The sequence below is a fragment of the Silurus aristotelis genome, assembly GCF_946808225.1.
Source record: "Silurus aristotelis genome assembly, chromosome: 17".
NCBI classification, from domain to species: domain Eukaryota; kingdom Metazoa; phylum Chordata; class Actinopteri; order Siluriformes; family Siluridae; genus Silurus; species Silurus aristotelis.
In genome coordinates, this window is record NC_139590.1 from 17,365,981 (window position 1) to 17,381,743 (window position 15,763).

The following is a 15,763-nucleotide window of genomic DNA, read 5'->3' on the forward strand; positions in this document are numbered from 1 at the left end:
GACACTGAAGCGGAGACGAGCTTGTGGGGTCGCTCGGAGGCGGAGACGAGCTCTCGGGAGGAGCCTGGAGCGGAGTCGTGCCCTCTGGAGGAGCCAGGAGCTGGGCGGAGCTCTCTGGAGGGACCTGGAGCTGGGCGGAGCTCTCTGGAGGGACCTGGAGCTGGGCGGAGCTCTCTGGAGGGACCTGGAGCTGGGCGGAGCTCTCTGGAGGGACCTGGAGCTGGGCGGAGCGTGGCAGGGTGAATCCCTGACAGCTACAGAGGGGGGCGTGGCAGGGTGAATCCCTGACAATGTGATTGTCTTTAAAGTGACCGTGTGCGGTGTGGTGTGGTATAAAGTGCACTGTGCTCTGCAAATCCACAGTTAAAGTGACAGTCTAGAGAAGTGTTTTAATGCGAAAAGAAAAATATTTGCAGAAGTGTGATGATGGATAGAGTGACCAGCATTTAGATCCTGGGTGTTTCCTGGTTTAAACTCCGAATAGCCTGCAGGAAGAAACTCCTCCTCATTTTCTCTGTGTTTGCTTTCAGGGAGCGGAAGCGTTTCCCTGAACGCAACAAAGAAAAGAGTTATTTTTATATAATATACATTTATTTTCAATTCAATTGTATTTCTATAATACTTTTAAGAAGAAGACTTTACATATACTTTTCAAGCTTATTAGGAGTGTCAGCCATGATACAGCTCCCTGGAGCTGATAGGGTTGAGGTATAACAGTGTTGTTTGTGCTGAAGCCCAAACCCCAAACCCCTGATCTACTGATCATAGCCCAAAGCATTAAATGTTGAACCACTTTATCAATAGACTCTCATAAATCAGCAATAAAGAAATCACAATAGAGAAAAACCTACTGAAAAGTAACAAGGCACACATCTTTAGAGAAACCAGGCTTAAACTAAAAGCCACTGGATTACATAGGATACTGTAGATGAGATAAAAAACAAACAGTACTAAGTCTGTGTTGAAAGGATGTTTGGTGTGGGCATTTTGAGAATAAAAGCCTTGACAGTGTTTATGATACAAGCTTCAGAAGGTCCTCGCAAGGATAGTAAATCATACATGTATAGGTAAGTCCAGCGGCGGGCCGAGCATTTGGTTCCTGGGCCTTCAGTGGAGACTTAACCGACTTAATCCACCTCTTAATACCACCACTATCACGTCACATTATAGAAACCATCAATACAATACAAAAACTCAATATAACAACACGTGGCATTACAGAGAGGGAGGAATTTCACATATGGAGGGTACCATTTTACTACAGCAAGAAATCCAGTTAAGAAACTCCAAACCTCTACACTACCACCGCAACTGTGCCACCTACATCATCTGAAACAGTTCAGAATCAAAATGTGTCTAATAACATGACAAAAATATTAAAATGAACAAACCCTTTCCCTGGCTGAGACAAGCTAGCTAGCTTCGGAGTTGGCTGATCTCTCCTCACGATGTCTAGCTTTTCTTCAAAATTTTTTTAATGTGAGGCGAATATGAAATCTGATTTAAACAAAACAGAGCTATTTCTTAAAGAGACTATGCTAGAAAAAGGCCAGCAGGACAGACTTTGCAGGCCCTTGGCAGATTAGTATGACATGGCAGCACATAGAGGCTGAAATCTAATTGGACAAAAAATCTAACATCCACATACTGGAAGCAGTGCAGCCAAGAGAAACGCTACAAAATGAAGAGAATAACTGTGGGGAATAAACTAATACAATTTCATGGAACAAATATTGGAATTTAGGTTGTAAATGTAGGTCAGTGCTTCTGATAGTGTTTAGGCCAGCAGAGAAGGCTTTGTTGGCCCTGAACGCCCACCACTGGTCAGCTATGATCTTTTTAAAGTACACCCATCAATGGACTTTTCACCCCTTAACCTTGCAGATCCCTCATACCTAGGAATTTTAAGTGTCTTCTCTTTGGGCTGTTTGGACTGAAAGAGGTTAACAGGGCCAGTTGTTAGACTGATTAAATATGCGCTGATTGAAATGCTGCTTAGTGGGTATGTTGAGCTGAACTTATAGCTTGTTTATTAGGCTCTACAGCCTGTATAAGGGCCAGGCTTATACTGGAGCTCCAGAGACTGAACTCTCTTTCCTTCCTGCAGTGGCACAGCTTGTGGGTGGGCTGCCCAGTTTTTGGAAACGCTTCTTCATAGAAATCAAGTCAAACTCCATTTGCTCTCAGCCATAACAGCCTAGATACACATCTCTCCCATTAAGTTTATTCAGTCATAAAAAGCCATGGCGATGTCTAAAATAGACAACCACTTACACTGATTTTTGTCTTGCCTCTGTTTATTGTGCTCCTTTGAATAATTTTGCATGGCTTTCCTCGAGCGTGATGCTGGCATGACGTCTCTTCTCTAACCTTCTCTCTGATGAAGTGGGCGGTTAGGGTTCATATTATGTTTTACATATGTATTTCAGGGAAAGTTAGATCTAGACATTCAATATGACAATTTTAATAACAATAAAGACTGTAAAAAAAAGATCTATTTTCACTATTTGCATCTCTTTCTTTCTTTCTTTCTTTCTTTCTTTCTTTCTTTCTTTCTTTCTTTCTTTCTTTCTTTCTTTCCTTCTTTCTTTCGCTCTCTCTCTCTCTCTCTCTCTCTCTCTCTCTCTCTCTCTCTCTCTCTCTCGCTAGCTCTTTTCTCACACCCTCTCAGCTCTTTATAGCTCAGTTAAACTCTTGTATCTTGTCAAAGATATACCTAAATATAGTTACGATCTTTTTCTTACTTTTTTTTTAATTCTTTTTACTGACCAATGCTCTGTTTCTACCATCAAGCTGCATTTATGTGACAGTTAAATTGGGCATTGTTATCTCAAAACATATTCATAAAATAATACAGGGATTTGTTTTGTGAGATTAAATAAAATTTTATTTCAACTTGACAATATACTTATATATACTCTGTTATTTTTGGTGTGTTGAAAAAATGCAAAATCTAGTGGAAAATAAATATGATAATTATGATATATCTGTAGACATTGGTGTATTTCTTTTTGTATTGTAAAATATGAATGGGAATCCAACAGCTTTTGATTCTGAGCCCCTTTTAGTTAAAATGATGTGTGTGTGTGTGTGTGTGTGTGTGTGTGTGTGTGTGTGTGTGTGTGTGTGTGTGTGTGTGTGTGTGTGTCTGGCTTTGATTAGGGCTTTGTTTCAGTGACTAGTAGACATGGGTGCACTGGTCACATCCTGTTTCTATTATTGCTCGTTTCTCCTCAATCATCCGATACGTCTTTTCTGATCAGTTCTCCTCATTAACTTTGCATGTGAGGGGTCAGCCAGTGGTCACTGATCTGCTGGTTTAAACACATGAATTATATTTACAGCTCTAAAAAAGCAACTTCAAATAATTTTGGCTATTAATATGGACCACACTACAGAATGATTATAATTATAAGCAATGTTAAAACATATAATAGGAGCGATTTGTTCCGTTTCAGCCATTAAACTTCCTATACTCCAAGATCAACCCAGAATAAAACCCCACACACTTTCAAATGCATGCAACCTGACCAGCAACCTGAACAGTTTGTGTTTTCACAAAAGACAGTTGGCATGACCTCCATGCTACAGGATTATATAAGAAAATATTGAACAGGACAAAAATAAAATTATGATTCTCTTGATCTAGTGTGATATTTTCAAAACATTTTTAGTTGTTTCCCAAGTGGCAGTGCATGTACAATGTATGGCTAAATCTCACCTCACTTTACCACTTGCACTAGTCCTCATATTTGTTCATTTATATTATGCATTATGCTGTTGTGATTCTCACCAGCACTCTGGTGTCTGCACTGTATACCTGCCTTTATCTGTCTTCTCTTTTTTTTTTTTCCCCAGGACAAAAAACTGCGCATTTTTGATCCGAGAGCACAGTTGACAGCGGTCCAGGTACTGTGCTTCACTTATTTCACTAAACTGTCACTTGATTATCAGTAAAAAAAAATTTTTTAAATTGTTCCTGTCTAAACAGTATGCAGTGTGTGGTTATTGCACTGATTTGTATTGGTGTGCATTCTCCTCTAAATGCTCCCACTGTTGTGTTTCATTGTCAAATCAGAGCAGTGCAAATGTCAGAAACAGAGTGGAAAAGGTTTTGGGTATATCTTGGAGGTGTGAAATGTAAGTGTGTGTGTCTGTGTGCCTTCATTATCAGCTCTCTATATACAACTGAATTGCAGTTCTAGATATTTGTTTGTACAGGCTTGTTTCTTGGTCATTTGTGTATGCCATAAGGTGTATAGGGCATTGTGATGTACCATTACTTACAGTATTCTGGGGTTCTATGACTATTCCGTCAAAGGCTCGTCAAAATAGACTCAGCAGTGGTCGCAAACCAAATGTTTGAGGCCAATCAAAGCAGACTGGATGAACAGCAGGAAGCATACAGGGTGCAGATTTAACACAATTACAGAAGGTATTATGGAATTCTGAGCTGCTGCAAAAGCTTTAAAAACTCTTTGAGTATTGTCCCAAATGTGTGCTGAAAGGTCACCCAGTCCCTAATGGACAATCTTTCTCTAACTGGAAAAAAAGATTGATAAATGAACGCTAATGTCAACTGTAAAACAGATTTGGCCTCATCAGATCATTTCCAAAAAAGCATCTAGACACATCATGCACTCTGTACACAGAAAACTTCTACAAATGCACCATGTTCAGTGGGTAAGATGTTGGACTTCTGATCAGAAAGTAGTAAAGTTCAAATCCCAGCACCACCATGCTGTCACTCCTCGGCCCCTAGTAAGGCCCTAATCCTCAACTGCTTAGTTGTATAAATGAGCTAATTGCAAGTCGCTCTGCCAAGTGCAACAGTGTCTGCCAAATGCCATAAATGTAAATGAGTTGATATTCAGGGCAAACACACACACACACACACACACACACACACACACACACACACACACGCAAATATAATTGTTAAGTTTTCCAAAAAAAAATCTGTGTTGTAGAGCCACAATCTCCCACACCATACACAATCTGCATGATTAGCTCAAACTGCAGAGAACAATGGCACTGAACCCATTGTTAAAGGACAAAAGATGAAAGAACTTCCTCACCATTTGCGAGCCCACAGAGCCCATCATCCACAGTACCTATTCTGATAAGAGGTAAAGTTCAGTATTCTGAGTATGCTTCCCAGTCCTATGTTTTGGATTCTTAGAGTACTGTCAGTGTTAAAAAGGATAGTTAGCAGGTAATGAGACTTATATTACTATAGACACAAACAAGTAAATAACTTGGATAGTATCAAAGTATTTGGACTTCAGTACATTTTTGTATTTAATATCTGTATTTTTTGGAAAGTTTTACTTTTAACTCTAGTACATTTTTGGAAAACATGCCGTTCCTTACAACTTTGAACTGAATACATGCATTGTGTAAAAAGAGAAGCTGTGGCGTGACCACAAGCGTAACTCACAGTTCTGGTGAGAGTGTTTGGAGTGATGGTTTTCTCACTGTGTTTCTGTAGCAATAGAAAACTTTCTCCCTATAAAGGTCTGATGCGCAGTGTATTTTATTTAAGTACAGGAACACTATCTTCTACTAATAAATTCCTATTTAGGGGAAGACTTGGTTATTCATCATTCATCCTTCATTCATTTTCTCCCGCTTATCCGTAATTCGGGTCGCGGGGGCAGCAGTCTAAGCAGGCCCCCGCCTTCGACTGCTGCCCAATCCTCACAGCACCGTCCCTTACGGTCCCTCCTGCAGGTGGTGAGCCCACGGGAAGGCGGCCCCACGTCACTCCGACGTCACGGACCTTGATATTTCCCTCGTAAGAGACCCCCGGAGCATAGAGGGTTAAGGGCCTTGCTCAAGGGCCCAAGAGTGGCAGCTTGGCGATACCGGGGCTTGAACCCCAGACCTAGACTTGGTTATAGTTATCCTTTTCTAGAAAAAATGTCTCACATTGTGTTTGCGAACTGGATTAAAGTCAAAAGGCAAGCTTTGGTGTTCTTTCTTTTGTATGAATGCTGGTGACTGCAAACCTACTGGACATATTTGTCACTTGGCCACTATAAATAACATACAAACAGCCCAGACACATATTTGTCTTGTTTGTGTTGGTAAAATCCTTTAAATTTCCCTGTGCACTAGTAATCCCACGCCATGACCGTGAACCTGCCAAGCTACTTGTTTTGTCGGTGAGAAAAGTTGTCAATTGCTGCTTGTGTCTACCTGAGTAAATCAACTCTGGTAATGTAGCAGGAATGGGGAAATTGAACATTCCCACAGTTCAGATGAGGTGTGTGGGCCTCGTTTTTAGCTTTCACTAGGTAAAGTAAAATTCACCAAAAACAATAGTAGGCCACAGAGGATTAAACATTAGCCTTTTTCTCTTTGAGTAAATACCTGGTTGTGTGTGGGTCAATTAAAACTATTCAAAAACACACACACTTCTGACACACATGCACACATCAGACCAACACAATGCATGTGTGTTTTCAGAAGTGCTTTGCTGCTGACCTTTTTAAACAGACTTGATGTCTCTAATTCCACATTTTTCTGCCGGCTTGTTATTATTTACCACACATTCATATCAAAAAGGTTAAATTTTTCTGTCATATTTGCTGTTGTTTGAAATCAGAACCAGTAGCTTTTATTTTCCATAACTTTTCCCAGCTCGTGGTTTTTGCATTGCAGTGGCCATTTTTGAAGTCAGATGGCTACAGAGTGTGTGCTGTTTTGTTAGACACCATGTGGGACCGCTCTTTGGGAAAATTAGAACACTAAACTCTTGCCTGCCTGCATGTGTTGTGGAGGCGCTGTGCATTCCAGAGACAGAAGGAGAACTTCTGCATCATGCTTCTGTACAAAATAAGCTTTGGCAGGGAAAAAAGTTTCTGACTCAGCATCTCCAATTCCCCTCATCTCTGTTCAGTTTTCTTGTCTGGAGGTCCTGCTGTTCTTACCTCTTTCATTAACACCACGGTTTCTTGAGTGCACTTAAATGAGCTATTCACAGCCAGTTGAAGCACTAGGATTCTAATGACTTCACCCATGAAGGCTTGAAGCTTTGGTGTGTATATATATATTCATCATTCATTCATTTTCTCCCGCTTATCTGTAATTCGGGTCGCGGGGGCAGCAGTCTAAGCTGGCCCCCGCCTTCGACTGCTGCCCAATCCTCACAGCACCGTCCCTTACGGTCCCTCCTGCAGGTGGTGAGCCCACGGGAAGGCGGCCCCACGTCACTCCGACGTCACGGACCTTGATATTGGGAACCCCGTGCTGTGTGTATATATATATATATATATATATATATATATATATATATATATATATATATATATATACACAGCACAGATGGCCTGTTCCTTTTCAGTTATAAGATTTGACTGGGGGTGTGCTACTGCATAACAACCTCATTTTAATTTATTTTATCCATAAATTTTTCAGAATTTATCTCCCATTAAGAAGCGCATACTGATGGTGAACTTTTCATCACCCCTGCACAAAAATCTCATTGTACCTCTGTTTATATGTAACGCAATACGGACTGCTGGATTAGATGTTTAATAATGTTTCCAAGTGATGTAAAATCTCTTATATGAGGGTTTCTGCAGGAAAACGCATTGTTCTCACACTAAAAATGTCCAACTTATATTGGACATTTTTAGTGTGAGAACAATGCGTTTTCCTGCAGAAACCCTCATATAAGAGATTTTACATCACTTGGAAACATTATGGTTTGTTTCACCTTGTTTGAATGCTATATCTGATCTTTATTAGAAAGGTTGTAATGGGCCTGATGATTAGTAGGCTCCATGGCCAAAAGGGACTTCTTCTTCTTTCGGGTTTTCTTATTAGGGGTCGCCACAGCTGATCATCTATCTCCATACCCACCTGTCCTCTACATCTGCCTCTTTCAACCCAACTACCTGCAGGTAGGTACCAGGTACCTACACTCCTCCACCTTCTTGTTGAAAGATTTATGACCAAACTCTTGATGTCACCCATATGAGGATGGGTTCCCCTTTGAGTCTGGTTCCTCTCAAGGTTTCTTCCTCATATCATCTAAGGGAGTTTTTCCTTGCCACTGTCGCCACGGCTTGCTCATCAGGGACAAACGCACACCATTCACCTTCACTGTTGTTTTCTGTAAAGCTGCTTTGAGACAATGTCTGTTGTGAAAAGCGCTATACAAATAAACTTGACTTGACTTGACTTGACTTCTCCACCTCTTCACCCTGCAACTGCACCCCTCCACTGCCCTCCCTCTAATTCACACACATGTACTCTGTCTTACTCCTACTGACTTTCATTAGCCTTCTCTCCAGCGCATATCTCCACCTCTCCAGGCTCTTCTCAACCTGCTCCCTACTCTCACCACAAATCATAATATCGTCCGCAAACATCATATGCCATGGAGACTCCTGTCTGACCTCATCTGTCAACCTGTCCATCACCCCTGCAAACAGGAAAGGGCTCAGAGCCGAACCTTGATGCAGTCCAACCTCCACATTGAACCAGTCTGTCCTTCCTATTGGACACTTCACTGCTGTCACACTGTCTTCATACATGTCCTGCACCACCCTCACATACTTCTCTGACACACCTGACTTCCTCATACAGTACCACAACTCCTCTCTCGGCACCCTGTCGTACGCCTTCTCTAAATCCACACACACACAACGCAACTCCTTCTGACCTTCTCTATACTTCTCCATCAACATCCTCAAAGCAAATAATGCATCTGTGGTGCTTTTCCTTGGCATGAAACCATACTGTTGCTCACAGATGATCACCTCTTCCCTCAGCCTGGCTTCCACCACTCTTTTCCATAACTTCATGTTGTGACTGATCAACTTTATTCCCATGAAGTTACTGCAGGTCTGCACATCTCCCTTATTCTTAAAGATCAGTACCAGCACACTCCTTCTCCATTCGTCAGGCATCTTCTCACCTTCCAAAATCCTGTTAAACAATCTTGTTAAAAACTCCACTGCCATCTCTCCTAAACATCTCCATGCTTCTACCGGTATGTCATTTGGTCCAACCGACTTTCCACTCTTCATCCTCTTTATTGCTGTTCTCACTTCCTCCTTACTAATCCTATCCATCTCCTGCTTCACTCATCAACTCCACACCATCCATTAATTATTTTCTCTTTCCTTAGTGTCCAACCTCTCATACAGCTCCTCATATGCCTTTTCCTTGGCTTTTGCCACATCCCTCTTTACCTGCTGCCGCATCTCCTTGTACTCCTGCCTACTTTTCTAATCACTCTGTCGATTCCAATTCAGTTTTGCCATTCTTTTTAACCTTATGCTCTCCTGCACTTCCTCATTCCACCACCACGTCTCTTTGTCTTCCTTTCTATTTCCAGATGTCACACCAAGTACTTCTCTAGCTGCCACCCTCATCACACTTGCAGTAGTTGCCCAATTATCCAGCACCTCTTCACCACCACCGAGCCCCTGTCTGACCTCTTCCCTGAATGAAGAGGTTCATGCTAAAAGTATTTTCATGATAGGACACATTTAAACATAATCATGACAGGACAGTGGTACAGCCTCAGACTTCTGGCCAGTGGTGGTTTGTATTTTCTTGACACTGTGGCAAATGTGGATTTTGTGAGTGTACCGAATGGATATTGGAATTAAAACGATAAAATAAGTAATTGATTATTTACCATGAGTACATGAGGTCTAACCTAAATCCAGGAAAGTTAAAAAATGCTTCTGAAATGTTGGTGGGAATGGTTAAGATATAAACATTATGCATTTTCAAAGAAATCTGATTTATTTTCCAGTAAAATAATATAATTTTTGGCCAAATCTGATATTTTTAGCTGTATAATTAGTGCGTACATGTAATGCCACACAGTGTAAACATAAGAACAGACTTGCTACGAGTGTTGTCATCATCATCTCATTGTAGTGTTGAATAAAAGAAAAACCACGATTTGTCACTGTCAGCTCTGGAGTTCCTGGGATATTATATATATATATATATATACAGTGAGGAAAATAAGTATTTGAACACCCTGCTATTCTGCAAGGTTTACCACTTAGAAATCATGGAGGGGTCTGAAATTGTCATCGTAGGTGCATGTCCACTGTGAGAGACATGATCTAAAAAAAAAATCCAGAAATCACAATGTATGATTTTTTTAACTATTTATTTGTATGATACAGCTGCAAATAAGTATTTGAACACCTAAGAAAGTCAATGTTAATATTAGGTACAGGAGCCTTTGTTTGCAATTACAGAGGTCAAACGTTTCCTGTAGTTTTTCACCAGGTTTGCACACACTGCAGGAGGGATTTTGGCCCACTCCTCCACACAGATCTTCTCTAGATCAGTCAGGTTTCTGGCCTGTCGCTGAGAAACACGGAGTTTGAGCTCCCTCCAAAGATTCTCTATTGGGTTTAGGTCTGGAGACTGGCTAGGCCACGCCAGAACCTTGATATGCTTCTTACAGAGCCACTCCTTGGTTATCCTGGCTGTGTGCTTCGGGTCATTGTCATGTTGGAAGACCCAGCCTCGACCCATCTAACTGAGGGAAGAAGGTTGTTCCCCAAAATCTCGCGATACATGGCCCCGGTCATCCTCTCCTTAATACAGTGCAGTCGCCCTGTCCCATGTGCAGAAAAACACCCCCAAAGCATGATGCTACCACCCCCATGCTTCACAGTAGGGATGGTGTTCTTGGGATGGTACTCATCATTCTTCTTCCTCCAAACACGTTTAGTGGAATTTTGACCCACAAGTTCTATTTTGGTCTCATCTGACCACATGACTTTCTCCCATTACTCCTCTGGATCATCCAAATGGTCATTGGCAAACTTAAGACGTGCCTGGACATGTGCTGGTTTAAGCAGGGGAACCTTCCGTGCCATGCATGATTTCAAACCATGACATCTTAGTGTATTACCAACAGTAACCTTGGAAACGGTGGTCCCAGCTCTTTTAAGGTCATTGACCAGCTCCTCCCGTGTAGTTCTGGGCTGATTTCTCACCTTCTTCAGGATCATTGAGAGCCCACGAGGTGAGATCTTGCATGGAGCTCCAGTCCGAGGGAGATTGACAGTCATGTTTAGCTTCTTCCATTTTCTAATGATTGCTCCAACAGTGCACCTTTTTTCACCAAGCTGCTTGGCAATTTCCCCGTAGCCCTTTCCAGCCTTGTGGAGGTGTACAATTTTGTCTCTAGTGTCTTTGGACAGCTCTTTGGTCTTGGCCATGTTAGTAGTTGGATTCTTACTGATTGTATGGGGTGGACAGGTGTCTTTATGCAGCTAACGACCTTAAACAGGTGCATCTAATTTAGGAAAATAAATGTAGTGTGGGTGGACATTTTAAAGGCAGACTAACAGGTCTTTGAGGGTCAGAATTCTAGCTGATAGACAGGTGTTCAAAAACTTATTTGCAGCTGCATCATACAAATAAATAGTTTAAAAATCATATATTGTTATATATATATATTTATATATATATGTGTGTGTTTGATTTATGAGTTAGCATCGGCAGGTAGGATTAAAAAAAAGAGGAACTGCAGTTGTGTGTGCAGTGTATTTACGGGAATGAGGAGAAGCTGGGTAATTTGGGTGGATGAGTGAAAGCTGAAGCTCTAATCAGCGTGCATTCAGCTGGTTTTATTTAGTTTGCTTGTACACTTCTTATATGTGTGTGTGTGTGTGTGTGTGTGTGTGTGTGTGTGTGTGTGTGTGTGTGTGTTTTGAGAGTGTGGCACTGTAAATTATTCCTTTTGCTTTTATGTGGACATTGGTTTAGTGTTTGGGATGGCTCTATACTCAGCATGGTCCTGTTATTTCCTGCTTAACCTTATGACCTTGATACAGTCATTACTTATGAGACAGTTTATTCCACCACATTAACTATTGCAGTTACTCCTGCCCTCTCCTCCGCATTCAGAGCACCAGTCCATGCAGATCATCTCATCTTTGAGCTGAAATTATCACTGTATTGGAAGGAAGTAGCAGTTTGGGTGTGGTGCACATTGGCCAAAAAGGACATATGTGCCTTTTTCCCCTCGATGTATATGTGTGTGTGCGTGTGTGTGCATGTGTGTGTGTTTCAAATTACAGAGCTGAAAATACTCCTCATAGTTTTGGGCTGGTGCTGGCTGCAGTGATGGAGAGATGTGGTCCCTGGCACAAAGGAAGACAGGAAAGGGAATATTTTTTTGGACGCAAAAAGCCAGATTTCTCGATTTCATCGTCGGCTGCTGCTGCTTTTGGTGAAATTAGAGAGCCCCTGGAATGAATGTGAAGCAGGAAAAAATGGGCAGGGCTGATCGAAAAACATTCAAACCAGACAGAGCGGCTGCAGGGGTTTTTGGAGACACACACATGCACACACAGAGTCTAAAAAGGAGAAAACTGTTGACTTTTGACTTTGTGGACTGTGACTTTTTGATTGGCACTGCTGTATAGTGCACTGGAAAGAATCTGTGTTTAAAATTCTGCAAAGTCTGTCAGATTTATTGCAGCTTTTAGTAATTTCTCTGTCTAGTTTAAATTCTGTGTCCAGTTATTCCGTCTCCCTTTCTCCAGTTTAGATTCCATTTTCAGTTTAGATTTCGTCTCCCTGTCTCCAATTTAGATTTCATGTCCAGTTTAGATTCTGATGCAGCGTCTCCAGTTTAGTTTCTGTCTCCAGTTGAGATTCTGTGTCCAGTTAAGTTTCTGTCTCCATTTGAGATTCTGTGTCCAGTTTAGTTTCCATCTCCAGTTTAGTTTACGTCTCCAGTTGAGATTTTGTGTCTAATTTAGTTTCCATCTCCAGTTTAGTTTACGTCTCCAGTTGAGATTTTGTGTCTAATTTAGTTTACGTCTCCAGTTTAGTTTTCGTCTCCAGTTCAGATTCTGTGTCTAGTTTAGTTTCCGTCTCCAGTTTAGTTTCCACCTTCAGTTTAGTTTACGTCTCCAGTTCAGTTTCCATCTTCAGTTCAGTTTACGTCTCCAGTTGAGATTTTGTGTCTAATTTAGTTTACGTCTCCAGTTTAGTTTTCGTCTCCAGTTGAGATTTTGTGTCTAATTTAGTTTACGTCTCCAGTTTAGTTTACGTCTCCAGTTGAGATTTTGTGTCTAATTTAGTTTACGTCTCCAGTTTAGTTTTCGTCTCCAGTTCAGATTCTGTGTCTAGTTTAGTTTCCGTCTCCAGTTTAGTTTCCACCTTCAGTTTAGTTTACGTCTCCAGTTCAGTTTCCATCTTCAGTTCAGTTTACGTCTCCAGTTGAGATTTTGTGTCTAATTTAGTTTAGGTCTCCAGTTTAGTTCGCGTCTCCATTTGAGATTTGGTGTCTAGTTTTGAATTCCATGTTCTCTGTAGTTTCCGTTTTCAGTTTAAATTCTGTTTGCCTGTCTGCAATTTAGATTTTGTCTTCAGATAACCTGGGAAATTTTTTTCACATCTCAACAACTTATAGCATGTATGAAGTGAAATTTGTTTGTTGAACTGGTGCCCTGCACAAAGATGATCTTTGCACACAAACTGCCAAGACAAGGGTAAATGTAAACTAAATAAAAACACTCAATGTCATCTTGGTAAATATATATTTATCTTTTCTTTGAGTGTATCATCATATCTGACAGATTTGTATGAACCACACATTTAATTCTGTCCATTTATTCATCATGAGTAACTGGTATATCTAGATCATGGCATCTCTATTCAGGGTAAATATTCAGGAATCTGCTGTAGACAGGCTTGCAGTGAATTACAGAGCGCCACACATTCACATAGGTAGAGAAAAAACACAGTGCAGCTTTTAGACTCTGCTTCAGCCCTCTGTTTTGAAAATATTCTGTACACCCCAGCAACTTGAGAGTGAAAGTGGTTTCAGTGGTTAGAGAAGAAACTAGAATTTTCATTATCTCTTTGCATGTTCTGTTTTTAATTAACATATCTATTATATAGAAAAGCATTGATCACTTCTCAAAAGCATGCAAGCCAGCATCACACACCGGTCTGTATACTGCAGATGTCCTTGTTATATAACTTATTGTTGTATAATTTATTGCTTAAGCAGTCCAGAAGCCCCTAAAAGTTTCGGACATTGAGGCATTATTAGAAATATGGGTCTTTATTAATGATTGTTTCTGTCACATATGACATTCATTATTGTCATTAGGTTTAATTTAGCATTATATATAGGTCAACCTTTCAGTTATGGAGGATCAAATCACATCCATCTAATTTAAGTGAACAGTTGGAAACATTTTAGAAACAGCTGAGACACCTGGCTTTGCTGATTCCATATAAATCTATAAACAAGAAATGCTGTTTACACTCAAGGAATGTTTGGCACTAACTTGCTGTTGTGGAATGCCAATGCTGTGAAATAAGTTATATCACATCTGTAAAGCTTCACATAAAGCCGGCACAAAGTTTTAAGCCCATGTCAAGGATTGCAAACAGGATGTTAGCTTTATTAATCTCTTTCACTATACAGTTTGTATCTGCTGTTACTTTAATATCTCCTGTTGTAAAGCCCTAAAACATCGCCATGGCAAACATTTTGTAGCTCTGTTTGCCAGTTGCCTTAGAAATCATGAAGGTTAAGAGCATCAAACGCATTCAGAGGGCCATTGCTCTTCATAATTATAAACATTTCAGCAGTAAAATGTCCAGTCGTCTTATAGCCTCTCAGCAGAGCCTGAGCAGGTGGTGGGTGACACACACGCTCTGCTAGAAAAGCATCACAAAGCATGATAACCCAGACAGCTCTGCATAAACACACAATGACCTGGGAATTTTATTAAGTGGATAATACATTTAATGTCAGACTGCTGTCTGAAAACCTTTTTGTAAAGGCCAGCTACCAAATTTTTTAACGTAGAAAAGCCTGAAATGTTTTATCTCATCCCACCCGCACTTATGTAAACAACAGCCTCTGAACAAATGATGGTTCCTCCATGAATCACTGTTATTAACATTATAAATGAGTGCAAATGCAATTCAGGAGTGAAAGAAGCATGTCCTAGAAAATGAAGTGGAGGAGGGAAATGGATGCAGGCTCAGTTAATCCCACACTGGATTAAGCTCGACCTGCCTGCTGCACTTCCTGTGAACCCAACACATCTGCAAGGTTTTGTTGTGCTTTATAAACCCAGACTTATGAATCAATTTAATCCATACATATCAAATCCCTGCTGAGATAGGATTGCTCATCTCTTTTGCCTTTCATGACAAAATAAATCTCATTAAAAAGGAGAAGGTAGCCGATTCTGCAGCAGCACACATGTGCTTGGGCTGTTTATCAGAATCAGATTTTTCTTATATACTTGACATGCAGCATACAGAATATCATTCATTTATTTATATTTGTTATCCACTTTTGTTCTGATCAGAGTCACAGAGAAGCTGAATCTTATCCGAATAAAACACTTGATACAACACAGATAGGACCACTGGATAGGACTCCAGTCCATTGCAGGGCACCATATACACATGTTCACACATCTATTCACACCTACATAGCAGATCTACCTAATTGCACATTTCTGGGCTAAGAAAACAGGAGAAAACATATCCTCCACATATACAATAAACTGAGCTCAGGAGCGAAACAGGACCCCTGAATGTGTCAGGCAGTAATATCACCTGCTACATCACCCTGCTGCACCATGCAACAGATAACACGTGACATACTGTATACAGGCATACACTCTCAGCCAGAGAGGAGGTATTTTTTACAAAGCTGGAATTTATTCCTTTTTTGATAACATTTCCTGAAGTGTTTGATTATTCTTCAGCGTCTTAAAGTTCT

The 15,763-nt window shown here is 40.7% G+C and overlaps 1 protein-coding gene across 1 annotated transcript in view; it reads left to right on the forward strand.

Moving 5' to 3' along the window:
- The window catches only part of coro7 (coronin 7), a 131,747-nt gene that overhangs the window by 23,635 nt on the left and 92,349 nt on the right, over nucleotides 1-15,763 (forward strand). Inside the window, exon 7 of the mRNA XM_083565813.1 lies at nucleotides 3,859-3,909. Within this exon, the coding sequence (XP_083421939.1) occupies nucleotides 3,859-3,909 (51 nt within the window). The remainder of the gene's footprint in view (nucleotides 1-3,858; nucleotides 3,910-15,763) is intronic.